The following is a 12588-nucleotide window of genomic DNA, read 5'->3' on the forward strand; positions in this document are numbered from 1 at the left end:
TTTATGGACAACAATCTCACAGAAGTGCCTTTTGTAAGTGTAGACAAATCAATCTGAGGGGGGTCATACTTTCTCGTCCTGGTTGTAGGTCCAATTACACTACTCTAGAAGATGCTCCCAACTTCTGCGTCTTGATGATTGCAAAAATAAAAATACTTCCGACCTGTGACGCACACGTATGCCGCCAACTTTTTACACTAGATGAGCGATGGAGCGAGATGAAAAATTCAATTCGAGGCTCATCATTTGTGCTCGTCAAAGGATTCAAAGTTCTTGTTTAAGGACGGGAAGCGCCAACAGATTGATAATAGCCCTCCCCCGTCGAGTAGAAAATCTCATATCCTGCTCGGTGGCGAGGAAAGCGAAAGAAAAGGCAACCACTCACCTGCACCGCTCGGCTTCCACGAACTCCGCCCCTGCGTTCATGCTCCTGAAAAGACAAATAGAGAAAGAAGCGTCAAAACTCATACAATGGGGGGAAGGAAACGCGACGCATGCAGAAAGCCTTATGAAACGGCTGATCGCAGCATATAGGAAGTGTAGCTAATTCGGCCCTACGGTCGAACGGGCCTCTTATCATTAAACGGCTGCATCAGAGAAAAAGTGTAGCAGGGCGTGAATTTGCGAGAGAAGAGATCACGAACGCTCTTTTTCCGCCGTCTCTTTTAAAAGGTGTGAATTTCGAGGCGAAAAAAGAAGCAGAAAAAGTAGTTATCAGGCATTTAGCGCCAACTGCTCCGTGTAACAAGAAGACCCCCCCTTCCCCACTCGCGCAGGGAACTTCATTTCGTTAACATGACTACGGGCGTCAATTTTATTTCCCATCAGGCGTTCAAATGACCCTAAATGGGTTATCTAACAGAGTTACGAGATGAAAGCGATCGGGGCTTGTGAAATGGAAGAAATTGGAGACCGGCCTCCGCGACGCGATTACCCTCATGTGTCTCGTGGAGCAGAACACAAAGGTAATACAGACGCCGAATGCTGCGTACACAGAATGGGCTGCCCAGGGAATGGGCTCTGAACCCGACCGGAATCCCGCTCTCGCGGGGGGCTTAGGGGCCAACTCCGGAAGCATATCGTCGTAACTCCAAAAATGCTGATTTCTGTTTTGTTTAAATTAACTCCTCTGAAGAGTTCTGTTTGGAGTCAGATCGACATATCTCCACTTCTAATCCTTAAGAGTAACGTGGAGTCACGTATCTCCAATTTACTGACTCCCTTAAGAGTCAGACGTATTCCTAAGAACACATTATTTCCGCTCTCCCGTAAATTTAATAAATTAGAGTCACGTCCCTCTGGTTCTCACACGACGATATGTGAAAACTGCAATTGCAGGGTGTCTACAATTTTGTAAAAACAAAATTCCCTGACTTTTCCAGAGAAAGAACCAAAAAGTTTCAGACGAAGTCATCAGGGCAATTCGTGTATTTTGCTAAGTCCCTCCGTGCACACTGAATATAAGTATACCACGGTTACAAATCTTCAGGGTAATGGGTTCTTTGTTTGAGAATGCAAATAAGAAAGCATTATAGCCAAAGGATATGATAAAAATGCGAGTCTATATTCTGAGAATCTTCACAGTTACAGAGATTATACGATATATGCACATGAATATTTCTTTGAAAGAGATTATATTTGCCTTCTTCTTCTTTCTTCTACATTAAACGAATAGGCTTCTTCTTTCTTCTACTAGCGTAGATTTCTTCTTTAGTAAAAGAATCTACTTCTTCTTCCTTCTTCTACTAACGTAAATTTCTTCTTTAGCAAAATAATCGGCTTCTTCTTTCTTCTACTAACGTAAATTTCTTCTTTAGCAAAAGAATCGGCTTCTTCTTCTTTCTTCTACTAACGTAAATTTCTTCTTTAGCAAAAGAATCGGCTTCTTCCTCTTTCTTCTACTAACGTAAATTTCTTCTTTAGCAAAAGAATTGACTTCTTTTTCTTTCTTCTATGTATCATTTATTTCTTCTATCTTCTATTTACAACAAATCGTCTTGGCCTTCATCAATTTCTTCTTTGGCAAAATCATCTATTTCTTCAATCTTCTATTTACAACAAATCGTCTTAGGCCTTCTTCTTCATGACTTGGCATCCTTTATTACCTTTCTTCTTGGATCCTCATCATTACTCCCTTGGCGGAACTCGAAATATCTTATTTGAGACCCAAAGGATCATGGCTTCCAACAGGAGGTTGCATAGTTTCTCCTCCTCTTGTCTCCTCCGCTCCATAACATACTCCCGAACTCTCTCTCCAGTACGCTTTCCTCTTTTCTTCGGCATCGAAGAAATGGAAATCAAAACTACAATGGACTTTAGGGGCGTCTAATTTGACAAGAGCGCCGCCTCCTTTGCCAAAACCAAAGGATAACCACGGATCGCTAGTAAAAAGCACTTACCTGTGGCCCAGTGCTACTAATATAACCAGCGCAGCCGGAAGTGCTTTACGGAGTCTAATTTGAATACAGCGCCACCCGGGACAAAACAACCAAAACCTGGCGACGTTCTCCTCGCCATAGGTAAACAGAATCAAATCCGATCTCAAAGATCGAAAAATGACACATTTCTGAACTCGTCACTCAGCTTATTAACTTTACTGAATATTCCATATATGGGTATAGGTATCCTTAATTACCATTATCTCCTGTTTATGTTATTTGTCCCTTATATACATTTTTATAATCTGCATTTACATATTTCTCATTTGCTTTAATACATATAATCATCCTTCTCGTATTCTAATTTCAACAATCAGTTTTATTTTCCGTTCTTTTGCGCACTGCCATCTGTCGTCGCTTTCATGAAATAATCCATATCGGATTAGTGATTGTGTTCGGCCGACTAGAGTCGTTTTCACGTTCAGAAGACACAACGGCGCTTATGGAGAAACCGCACAGTGTTGCCAATACAGCGCTAGCTCATGTCGCCGGGAAATGATGACCTTCCTTCACAATGAAGGTGTTACGTATTTTGTATATATAATGATAATTATATGTAATTATTAATATTAATATTATACTGTGAACGTTACAGTTACCCTTTTTACTATGATCCAATGCGATCACTACACACGCGAGTGTACTGCACGAATATGACACTTCAGAAATCACTTAAAAAAGTAAAAATCACTGAGCGATCACACAACTGAAAACACTTTTTCGAGAGAGGGAAAAAGTCTAAACATGCCAAAGCAGATCTCTCACTCAAGTAAGGTGAACCTGGCACATGGGTTAGATTAAGTTGCAACCCAAACAAACAAATGAGTTATGGCCCACGTGAACTGATAAGAGGTGAATGACTCAAGCAAGGCATGTCATATTTCTATCTTGAAGCCCCATATTTTGTCACGTGTTGGAAAGCCTTTCAAAGGTTAATATGGTGTCTATGAATTTATGTGTACGTTGGAAACTAAAAGGTGATCTTCATTTCAGTATTAATGTCGACAGTAATGTAAACGAAAACAACGTGTATTTGCGACAGCACTAATGTTGATCACAACAGCAGCATTGGAAATAATTGTCAATTATTAAATTTAAGTAATTTCAATTCTATTATAACAAACATCATGAAGTTCATATTTTTACTGAATGGAAATAAAATAACTTGAAAACTTGGTGTTGATTAGCCGGAATGCTGCGGTGAGTCAGCTCAAGATGGCCAGACAACGTCTCCTTACTTCGCGCGCGGTTCGGGTTAAAAAGAAACTCCAAATGCATGGAAGTAATATTTCTGGGAACCTTTGAGTGGTTATAAAAAATAATTTCATTATTTTCTCCACAACTTTGTCGCTGGAAGTTTTTACTTGGAATTACAGAACAAAAAATGGCCAGCGACGACATTTTCTACTGCACGAATATAAAAAATCTCCACATACTTTATTTGAATATTTTTTAATGCAAATATGCTTTAAAGTATTGATAAATTCTGAGTACCACCGTCACCTATGACAATTAAAAAACAGTGTCAATTTTTTTCATAATGAAAGCTTCAATTTTACGGCATGTTTCAACGTTAGGAATGAAAACAATGTAAAAATTGTGTTTTCACAGAAAATTTGCGTTTTTAATTTATCTAAAATTATGTAAGCAAGTTACCAGTTTTTTGTGTTCACCATCGTATTCTCTACAAAATTTCCTGCAAAACTGCAGGTACCGATTTTACTTAAGCTAAATTTGTAAATCCAGAAATTTGACAACAGCGCGCTCGTATTTCCCATAAGAAAAGCATTGCCCATAAGAGCCCATTGTGTCTTCTGAACGTGAAAACGACTTTAGGCACGTGACAATTTACACATGCATGTAAGAAGGTGACTACATTTTATTAAAACACCACACAAAGGATCACACTTAGCCAAGTTAACAGCAATAATAACGAGAAGGGAAACTGAACAGAAATTGACTGCTGGAAAGGGGCATCAGGGGTAAGTTTTTAAGTAATAATTGCCACGTATTGACTGATGGTAAATAAAAATTCCTTTCTATAAAAAAATCAACAACTATGGCATAAATAATACATAATTTTAGTAAAATTTAATATGTATTAATCGCAATATCAACCAAACACAACCCAAAAATTGCAAGAAGAAAGTGGAAAATGCCAATTGCTACTTACTGTAAGAGATTTCTACTTGAAAAATAGTTCAAAACGTGAACCCTTTTCCTAGAGTATTCATCATGCAATTGCTACTGTAACTACAAGTAATATTCAGTATATCAAACTGAAGTATAGTTTGTCAACAACAAATTTAAAATATCTTGCTTGTCATTTTCTTCTTAGTTCAAAAATCTACTTCTTGTGTACTTCCACCACATTACTGATTTTTTCCAGACATTTCCCTGACATTTCCAGAAAAAGTAACACCCTGAATTGTGGGTCAGACTCTAGATATTTCTGCGGCCCCTCCAACATATTCAAACCACGTAATCCAAACAATTCTCGCCGGCCTCAGTGTCGAAGCTGTTAGATCTACGACGCTATAGAGATCCCGGGTCCTCATCTTCGGGGGTAGCCAAAAAGTGGCAGTAAAGAAAGTAAAATAAACCAAACCTATGAATCAATCGAAGCAATTCTCACGCAGCCGATAATATAGGAACAGCACGGCGGAATCGCTCAATCCCTATCGACAACGCGAGGGTTCAAACCAGAAGCAACCGTCCTCCATCCACTTGTTCCTCCCCCTCCTCCCGCTCGCCAAAAAACTTAATTTCAGCGCCTTTTAGAGCTGCCCGAATGGCAGCGGGACTTAAAACTTTTATTTCCAAGTCGAGATGATGAGTTGGCAAGGAAGGAATGCTTCGCGACTTCAATTGCGAATCCAATCCCCTCCTCCCTTCGCTTTCTGCTAATTCAGCAAATGAAATTATTTGCGCATCCACGGAAGGACCGTACACGTTGAGAAACTACCCCCTCCGCTCTCCACTTTTCCATTTCGACTTTATTTGCAGCTTAAGAGGGAGGGAGAAAAAGAACTCCATTGTCTGCGGGGCATCTGTCGTTCGCCGAAACTTCTCGCTGGAAAAAGCGCACATTTCCATCGATACAATTAAAAGTTGCGATTAACTTTTTACGACTTATTATGTGTTTCGCTGTTCATATCAACAGGTTAATATTGAGACGTCGAAACCCTTTTATTGTGAAATGCCCCTCCCCCCAAATGAAAAATGTGATACTTTTATGGGCAGAAGCAGCAGCAGCGAAAAGAACAAACGCCGCTTTCCTTTCCCCTCCCCATTTTATAAAGATATTAATGAATAATAATTTCATTTCATAACAATTAAACAAGCATAAAATGTTTATGCAGAGCAAGTTTGCTACTTAATTGCAACAACAAAAACTTAAGATATTTCACGAAGTAATTAAGTCCAGTTTTGGAATTCTGTTTTCCTCTTAGCTTTCGCCACATCATGTGCCATGGCTTCACCCGGAGATAAAACAAGAATAGTCATAGTGAGGTGAGTTGGGTTGAAAAATGTGCAGCCACATGTGGTGAAAGGTAGAGGAAAACGTTATGTACATGCCCAAACTGGACTTCATTAATTACAAGAGAGGTCATCTAAGTGTCCCCCTCCGATTTCCATGAAACTTGGCAGGTGTATAGAGGGGTCCAAAGGAAGAAATAAGTGTTTTTTTTTGTTTGTTAAAAAACTGTTTTAGGGGGCAAAACCCTCTCAAATGTCAAGATGAGGACAAATTGTTTAAAAAATCAATTTCGTTTAACAAATTATTGTACGGTTTTTTAAGCATCATTGGCGATATTTGATGCTTTTTATAATATAAGCATTTTGACTTACTCCAAAAGTAGAAAAAAATATGCATGGAAATGTCAAGTTATTAATTTTCCTTTTATTACACTTTTAAGGGGTATATCCTGTACGTCGAGGCCTTACATGACACACATTGAAGTGCCCGTTCCTATGTTGGGAACGCCAAGAATGTGCCGCGACTTTCCACAATATATCTGTAACACTTACCTCAGTTCATTCCTCAACTCCTGCAGCTCCTCGGCTGCGACCAGGTCCACCTTATTTGCAATGATGAGGTCTGCGAGAGCCACTTGCCTGAAACAAGGAAGAGGGATTTGTTTAATGAGAACACAAATGACGGCACGTAGGAATATATCAAGCTGACACAACAGTGGCTGACAAGTTACTGCCCATTTCAAAATATTATTAACTTATTCTTTTGCAAACCAATTTTGTAGAATATAATTTGCCACGATGCGAACAATTTTAGTTTAGAATTTTAACACTCCAGCATTCTCGAGCCATTTCCTTAACTCAACTGGTCTACATTCGCGTCTGAAAGGCTTGTGGAAATTTTTTGGACACATTGGTTTGGTTTGAGTTGGTGTTTTAAGTCCACTTTATGCACAGTAAGGCTAATCGGGACTAGACCTACAGTTTAAAGTGGGATCCGAAGCACTTGTGCCTCCACCGGTAAGGCAACAACGCTACCACTGCGCCATCGGGGAGGAAGTTTTTGGACACATTGGAGACGGTTGCTTCCAATTCATCCAATGTTACAAGTCACTGTTTAAAGATAATCGGCGTACATTTTCAATGGACAATTTAGTAATGCGCTTTGTTGTTCACAGAATGCAGCGAACAAGTAACGTCCTTCTGTCGCTGGTGACCATCTATTTATTTGCTTGACTGAATTTTGAATCAAAATATTTTTTTACTTTTAGCCACATTTTTAGAACATAAAAAATAAATATTTTAAAAGATTTTTGGAACCTCAAAATCGGTTCCCTAATAATTTCATGTACAGGGTGATTCAAAAAAGTCGTTATTTCGGTTACATTTTGTGGACCATCTTTTATCTTAAGTGGCCAGGCGCTTCGAGTGGATCTCGCCATCCAAGGTTCAGGGTTCGAGCTCCAGTATGGGCATGCATGCTCTTTTGTGTGCGTCCATTCGTGAATTTCATTTTGGGATCCGTCGGTACATCTGCATCTATTCTAACCAGCGTTTGAAGTGGAAAATGTTAGCTGGGGGGATGTTTGGCCAAGCCTTGGGGTTAGCTGGGAAGATGCTCATATGATTTAGCATGGTAACAACGAGACAGCCGGGGGGATGCTTTGCGAAAATTTTGCTAGCCGGGGAGATGCCATTCCCTCACTTCGAGCATTGATTCTAACCCAACAGAGAGTCAGGTGCACTTCTCAAAATTCAAATCCAAGATCTAACAACCCTTTCGAAAAGTTAATATTTATCCAATAGGGACTCTCTGCCTTGACTGGGAACGGAACACAGAGCTTTGGACCTTTGTCGATCGCGTACGAAATCTCTTCCGGTTTTCTGAACCCGCCGTTCCCTTCCGATCCCATAAAAAGAAAAGGGACGGAAGAAAATCCAATCGCGCAGTATACACGGTCGCAATCAACGGAAAAAGAGAGAACAAAGAGAGGAAGAAACGCTGACCACGGCAGGAAAAATTAAAAACTATTTAGTTTGCAAATTACAACATTTATTGCGGATGTGTGGGACGGCTGCAAATACGGTTACCGTGGCAGACTCTGAGCAAATGCTATGGTAACCGGAGTTTGACGGTAATCCAGTTACGAGGATATCAATTCCGCCTCGATTCGGTAATACAATAAGGCGAGCCTCCGAAGAACTGACGTGCACCGACAAAACTGTAATCCAATATTCCGCCCAAAGGAGGGTTTACTTCTGCCGGCGTCCGCGGGGCGGCGCGCGTGTATCCTTCGTTCTTCTGCATAGAAACAGCACCTTTTTTCCGTTGACGGACGTAATCGCTTTATCTCTTTCCTTGTCTCGTGTGTGGAGTGAAACAAAGCCCCTGCGGACGGAAAGTCGCTCGAAACCGACCACAATTCAATATCCGCGCGGGAAAACCCGAATCTCGCAAGTTCCGACAGCGCCAAGTTCCGTTTTAAGTCCACTTCAGGCTTACTGTTTGAAATGGGATACAAACAACCGTGAAATGTGCCCCCACAGGGTATAGAAATCGTGACCCCTTGTGGCCTCCCGATACTTGGCTATTCTGTCGATCGCATTTGACGTCACGATGTCGCCACAGTCGGTGCTAGGTTAATTTCATTTTCTGGTCATGAGTGAATGTCTTAACGCTCGAATGTCCAATTTATTATTTAACCCGTGTGTGGTACCATGAAATAAAATACGTTCCGTGTACTATGGGTCCAATTGGACCACATTAAAATATATATATATATATATATATATATACATATATATATATAGACAGCAGACAATGGACAAAAAAGTATTCGTTAATGATGTCATTTTATTTTAAAAATTACCTAGTCAAAAAATATTTTAAAAATTGCAATAACTGAACAAAATTGAATGCTGTGTTTCAAAATATAAATTTCTTTAGGGTACCAAAGGTCTTTCAAGTTTGCTAAGAGAAACAAAAAAATATTACAATAACATTTAAAAATGTAAAGATTTGTATAAAAGTGAATAAAAACCATATGTTTACTCTTGGTAGTAATGTATGTAAGAAGTTTATTTCAAGTTTCAGGAATCTAAAGACAACAAGGCAGATTCACAATGTTCATCCGAGAATCCAAGGGCCTCTCTAAACCTATTACAAGGGGAATACAGGTTTAGGAAAAAGATCAATGATTCGCCAAACAGCTCTTACGTCTGAACACTTTAGAGTAAGGAAAAAAAAAGAAAAAAAAGAAGAAAAACCTGCACAGTCACACAAGTGGTACCATGGGGTATGAAAATTGCCCTCCTTATCGAATACGAACCGATAAATGTTCAATATTTTCTGTGCAAAGTTATCAGCAAACATTAAACATAAAATATAGAAATGGATGCCACAAAAACTTCAGTAGCCTAGGGTCGAAATGGACCCCATGATACACTGGGATCCATGAGTATTACCGTGCAAATTGTCCATTGTCATTAATTTTTCTCTCACATCCTGTGTGTTTTTAAGCGATGGATTTTTATCTATGCTCGTGAAGAAGTTGTCAACAGCTTGTTTTGAGTTGTATTTGAATCCTTGAAGCTCTTATTGGGTCAAACAAAGTGCTCGAATATGGCGATGGACAATTTGGACGGTAATACTCATGGATCTCACTGTACCACACACGGGTTGATACAACCTGAGGATTTAGATTTTCTTTAGTCGCGTCGAGTATCTGAGGGATGCTCACTGAGCAAGATTTTCGCCCGTTGAGAAGACAGATGATTTCCTTGACGGTGCGTGCTCATTAATCAAAATATCAGTGCCTTTCAGTAATCTGTGATCAATACGGATGCGTCGAGTGGACAAGATTTCGGTGATTTTTAAAATCTGTTAATTATGGAAATGGTTGATGTGAAAAAATGTTGAAATTTTCTTCTTCACACACTTGCACAACTTTCCAAAACTATGCTGTATATTTGGAATAAACATTTTCGTTTTAATACAATTAATACAATTACCAAAAAAATGGAAAATTATATTACCTTTTGTTACTTCAACTTCTGTAATTAGGTTACATCGCAAGCCGTTAATCACAAACACTTCTTCACCCTTTGCCTCACGAGATCGAAACACAAAAACGATATATTATGTGGTTTAAACCTATGGCGAGCAAGGTTCAAGTTCGCTCAGCGATCAAGTAAGCAGCGCTTATTTGGCCGTCAAGTAGCTGAGCGATCACGTTGCTCGCTGAGCGCTCCGATATTCGACGCGGTCAAGGTGATTGATTGGTGTGCTTGTGCTTGTGCGCTTTCCTGCACCTTATGCAACCAAACTATCGTCGGAGTACGGCGGGCGGGCGGAGCGTAAGGGTAAAAATGCATTTCTTGCTAGATCTCTATCCAATGCACACAGACCTTGCAACGTATTTGAGTTGATTGATTTGTTGTTTTAAATCCACTTTATGCACAGAAAGGCTAATCGGGACTGGACCTACAGTTTAAAGTGGGATCCGAACAACTACGTGCCTCCACCGGGTATCGAACCCAGGACCCCTCGATTACAAGGCAACGACGGTACCAACGTATTTGAGGAGCGTTAATTTGAACTGTGCAAGTTAGAGAAATAAAGACCTGAGCAGACTACAGGAACAAATGGTAGTTTTATTATTTTACGTCGCTTTTCTGTCACTTTTGGCCAATACGACGATGAGGACGAGAAATTGATTAAAATAAATTAACGAGTAGAGCATGTGTTTATTAATGTTTGAGTGTTTTTACATTACGTGTACCACTAAAATCAGACTAATAAACATGTCATTTTAAATTCTGCGGTGTATATGGTAGAGAAGGCCAGTCCGGCGAAAGAGTTAATTACTTTTAATCTAATCTTGCATTAATTAATAAATGAAATATTTTTAAATGTTTAGCTTTATCGGTTGCATTCAAGCTTTATTAGACCGTTTGTCCGCTCCCTGGGTAAAAAAAACTGACTCCTGAGAAAAATATGCTGGCGTCTCAATTATTTTTTTTACCTTTACCCCTGTGTGTGTGGGTGTGTGTGTAAAATAATCGTAATATAATATTGATTATTGTTACTTCTGCTAGTTAATTTTTTTACCAACGGACTAACTTCCGCTAGAAAATTTCTGACAACGACGATCCTGCATACTCGTAAGCATACAGCATCCCTAACAACGCCCTGAGGTTGGTTTGATGGAGAGAGAACTTCCGGAAAGATTGCGTGCGGGAGGAACTCAAGCTTGATACAAACTGAGGATGGAATCAATTCTAGAATTTATTTGCACGACACACGAGAACCCTAGAAACTTTCAAAAAATCTTTGTCGGAGCCACCGACCACCAGCCCAGAGGATAATGAGCGACTCAAAGACAACAGATAGGAGGAAGAGCAAACCTTATTCCATGCGAGACAAGGCGGGCGAGGAACAATAAGCTCTCTTCCGGCGGAATGTCATATGAATAGTTCCCGAGTTTAATTCCCTTCCCTCGTGAATTATTCAGGGACCGCGACGCCTGGCATTTCGGGAACAGCGGAAATTCATCTTGCCCTCCCCGCAATACAGATGTCGCTTCTCAACGAGGAAACCGACTGCATTTACAATAAGCAACGCCACGCAACATCCCCCTTCTTCTTCCCGAGTTATGAGGCCGCAAGATCCCTCTCCTCTCGATATTGGAGTGCAAAGCGATTTTTTTCGGTGGGCGTCCCAAATGCAGAATTCCCCAGGATGAGGTAGCGTCGGATTATCGGGAAAAGGCATCTTGAAATTCGAGACGAGAACGAGACGCTTCGAGATGCATTCGACATCGAGACTTGACTGAAATGGAGGCTAGGACTTATGGTCGTGTACACCAACGTCGATTGTTTCGAAGTTCAGATGAACGAGTTCAATTTTAATCCACTCTTGGTTTAAAAATTTGCGTTGCATCAACGATTCATGAGATTTCGTTTCAACTGATCAGAGATTAATTTGTAAGGCTACTTGATTGATTGATTGATTTGCTTTATTTTATTTGCCTTTCGTGCCACTTTTGGCTAATTTGCGAAGATGGGGATGAGTGATGATATGATGAAATTGATGAATGGATACTCACAAACATCCACACCCATGCCGGGATTGGAATCTGCGACCCCCGGTGTCGTAGCGGGATGTGCTAACCACTCCGCCACGGAGGCCGGTAGATTGATTGGTTGACTTGTGAACCCTGTTTAACTAAAACAAGTTACAACCAAGGACCGCTTAAGGTAGTGTGATGTGATTAAGGTCGCAACATGTAGGAAAAAAAAGTAATTCGGGTTGCAAAATTTGAATTTGAAAGAGTTGTACTAATTAACCTTCTCCACGAGCATAAGAATGTAATGTAAAGTACAAAACAAAAAGAGAAGAACGCATGGGATTTTCTTCTACGGGACTTCAATGCCTTCGCGATTTTGATGCTCTGGTATTTGAATTTTTCTATTCCTATGTATTTATATTGTCTTATACATGCCAGTGACATGGATATATGTGAATTTATACATATTTCCAACACTGCTACAAAGTAATATCGTAATATAGCTCTGATCTAATTTACCTTGCACATAATATATGACGCGTATTGTACTGGTCATTTCTTTTGATGATGGTGTGCTCAAATACATTCGCAACAGGTATGAAGGC

At 40.0% G+C, this 12588-nt stretch overlaps 1 protein-coding gene across 3 annotated transcripts in view; it reads right to left on the bottom strand.

The window, feature by feature from the left end:
• The window catches only part of LOC145979436 (zinc-regulated GTPase metalloprotein activator 1-like), a 180669-nt gene that overhangs the window by 73996 nt on the left and 94085 nt on the right, over positions 1 to 12588 (bottom strand). For 2 of the 3 annotated variants that reach the window (XM_083112329.1, XM_083112328.1), the window contains exons 8-9: positions 6471 to 6557; positions 386 to 430 (exon numbers count right to left, since the gene is read on the bottom strand). In XM_083112329.1, coding sequence (XP_082968455.1) covers positions 386 to 430; positions 6471 to 6557 — 132 coding nt within the window. The remainder of the gene's footprint in view (positions 1 to 385; positions 431 to 6470; positions 6558 to 12588) is intronic. The other variant, XM_083112331.1, reaches the window with a different exon arrangement.

Source organism: Lepisma saccharinum, chromosome 26, assembly GCF_977018435.1.
Source record: "Lepisma saccharinum chromosome 26, izLepSacc3.1, whole genome shotgun sequence".
Classification (NCBI taxonomy): Eukaryota; Metazoa; Arthropoda; class Insecta; order Zygentoma; family Lepismatidae; genus Lepisma; species Lepisma saccharinum.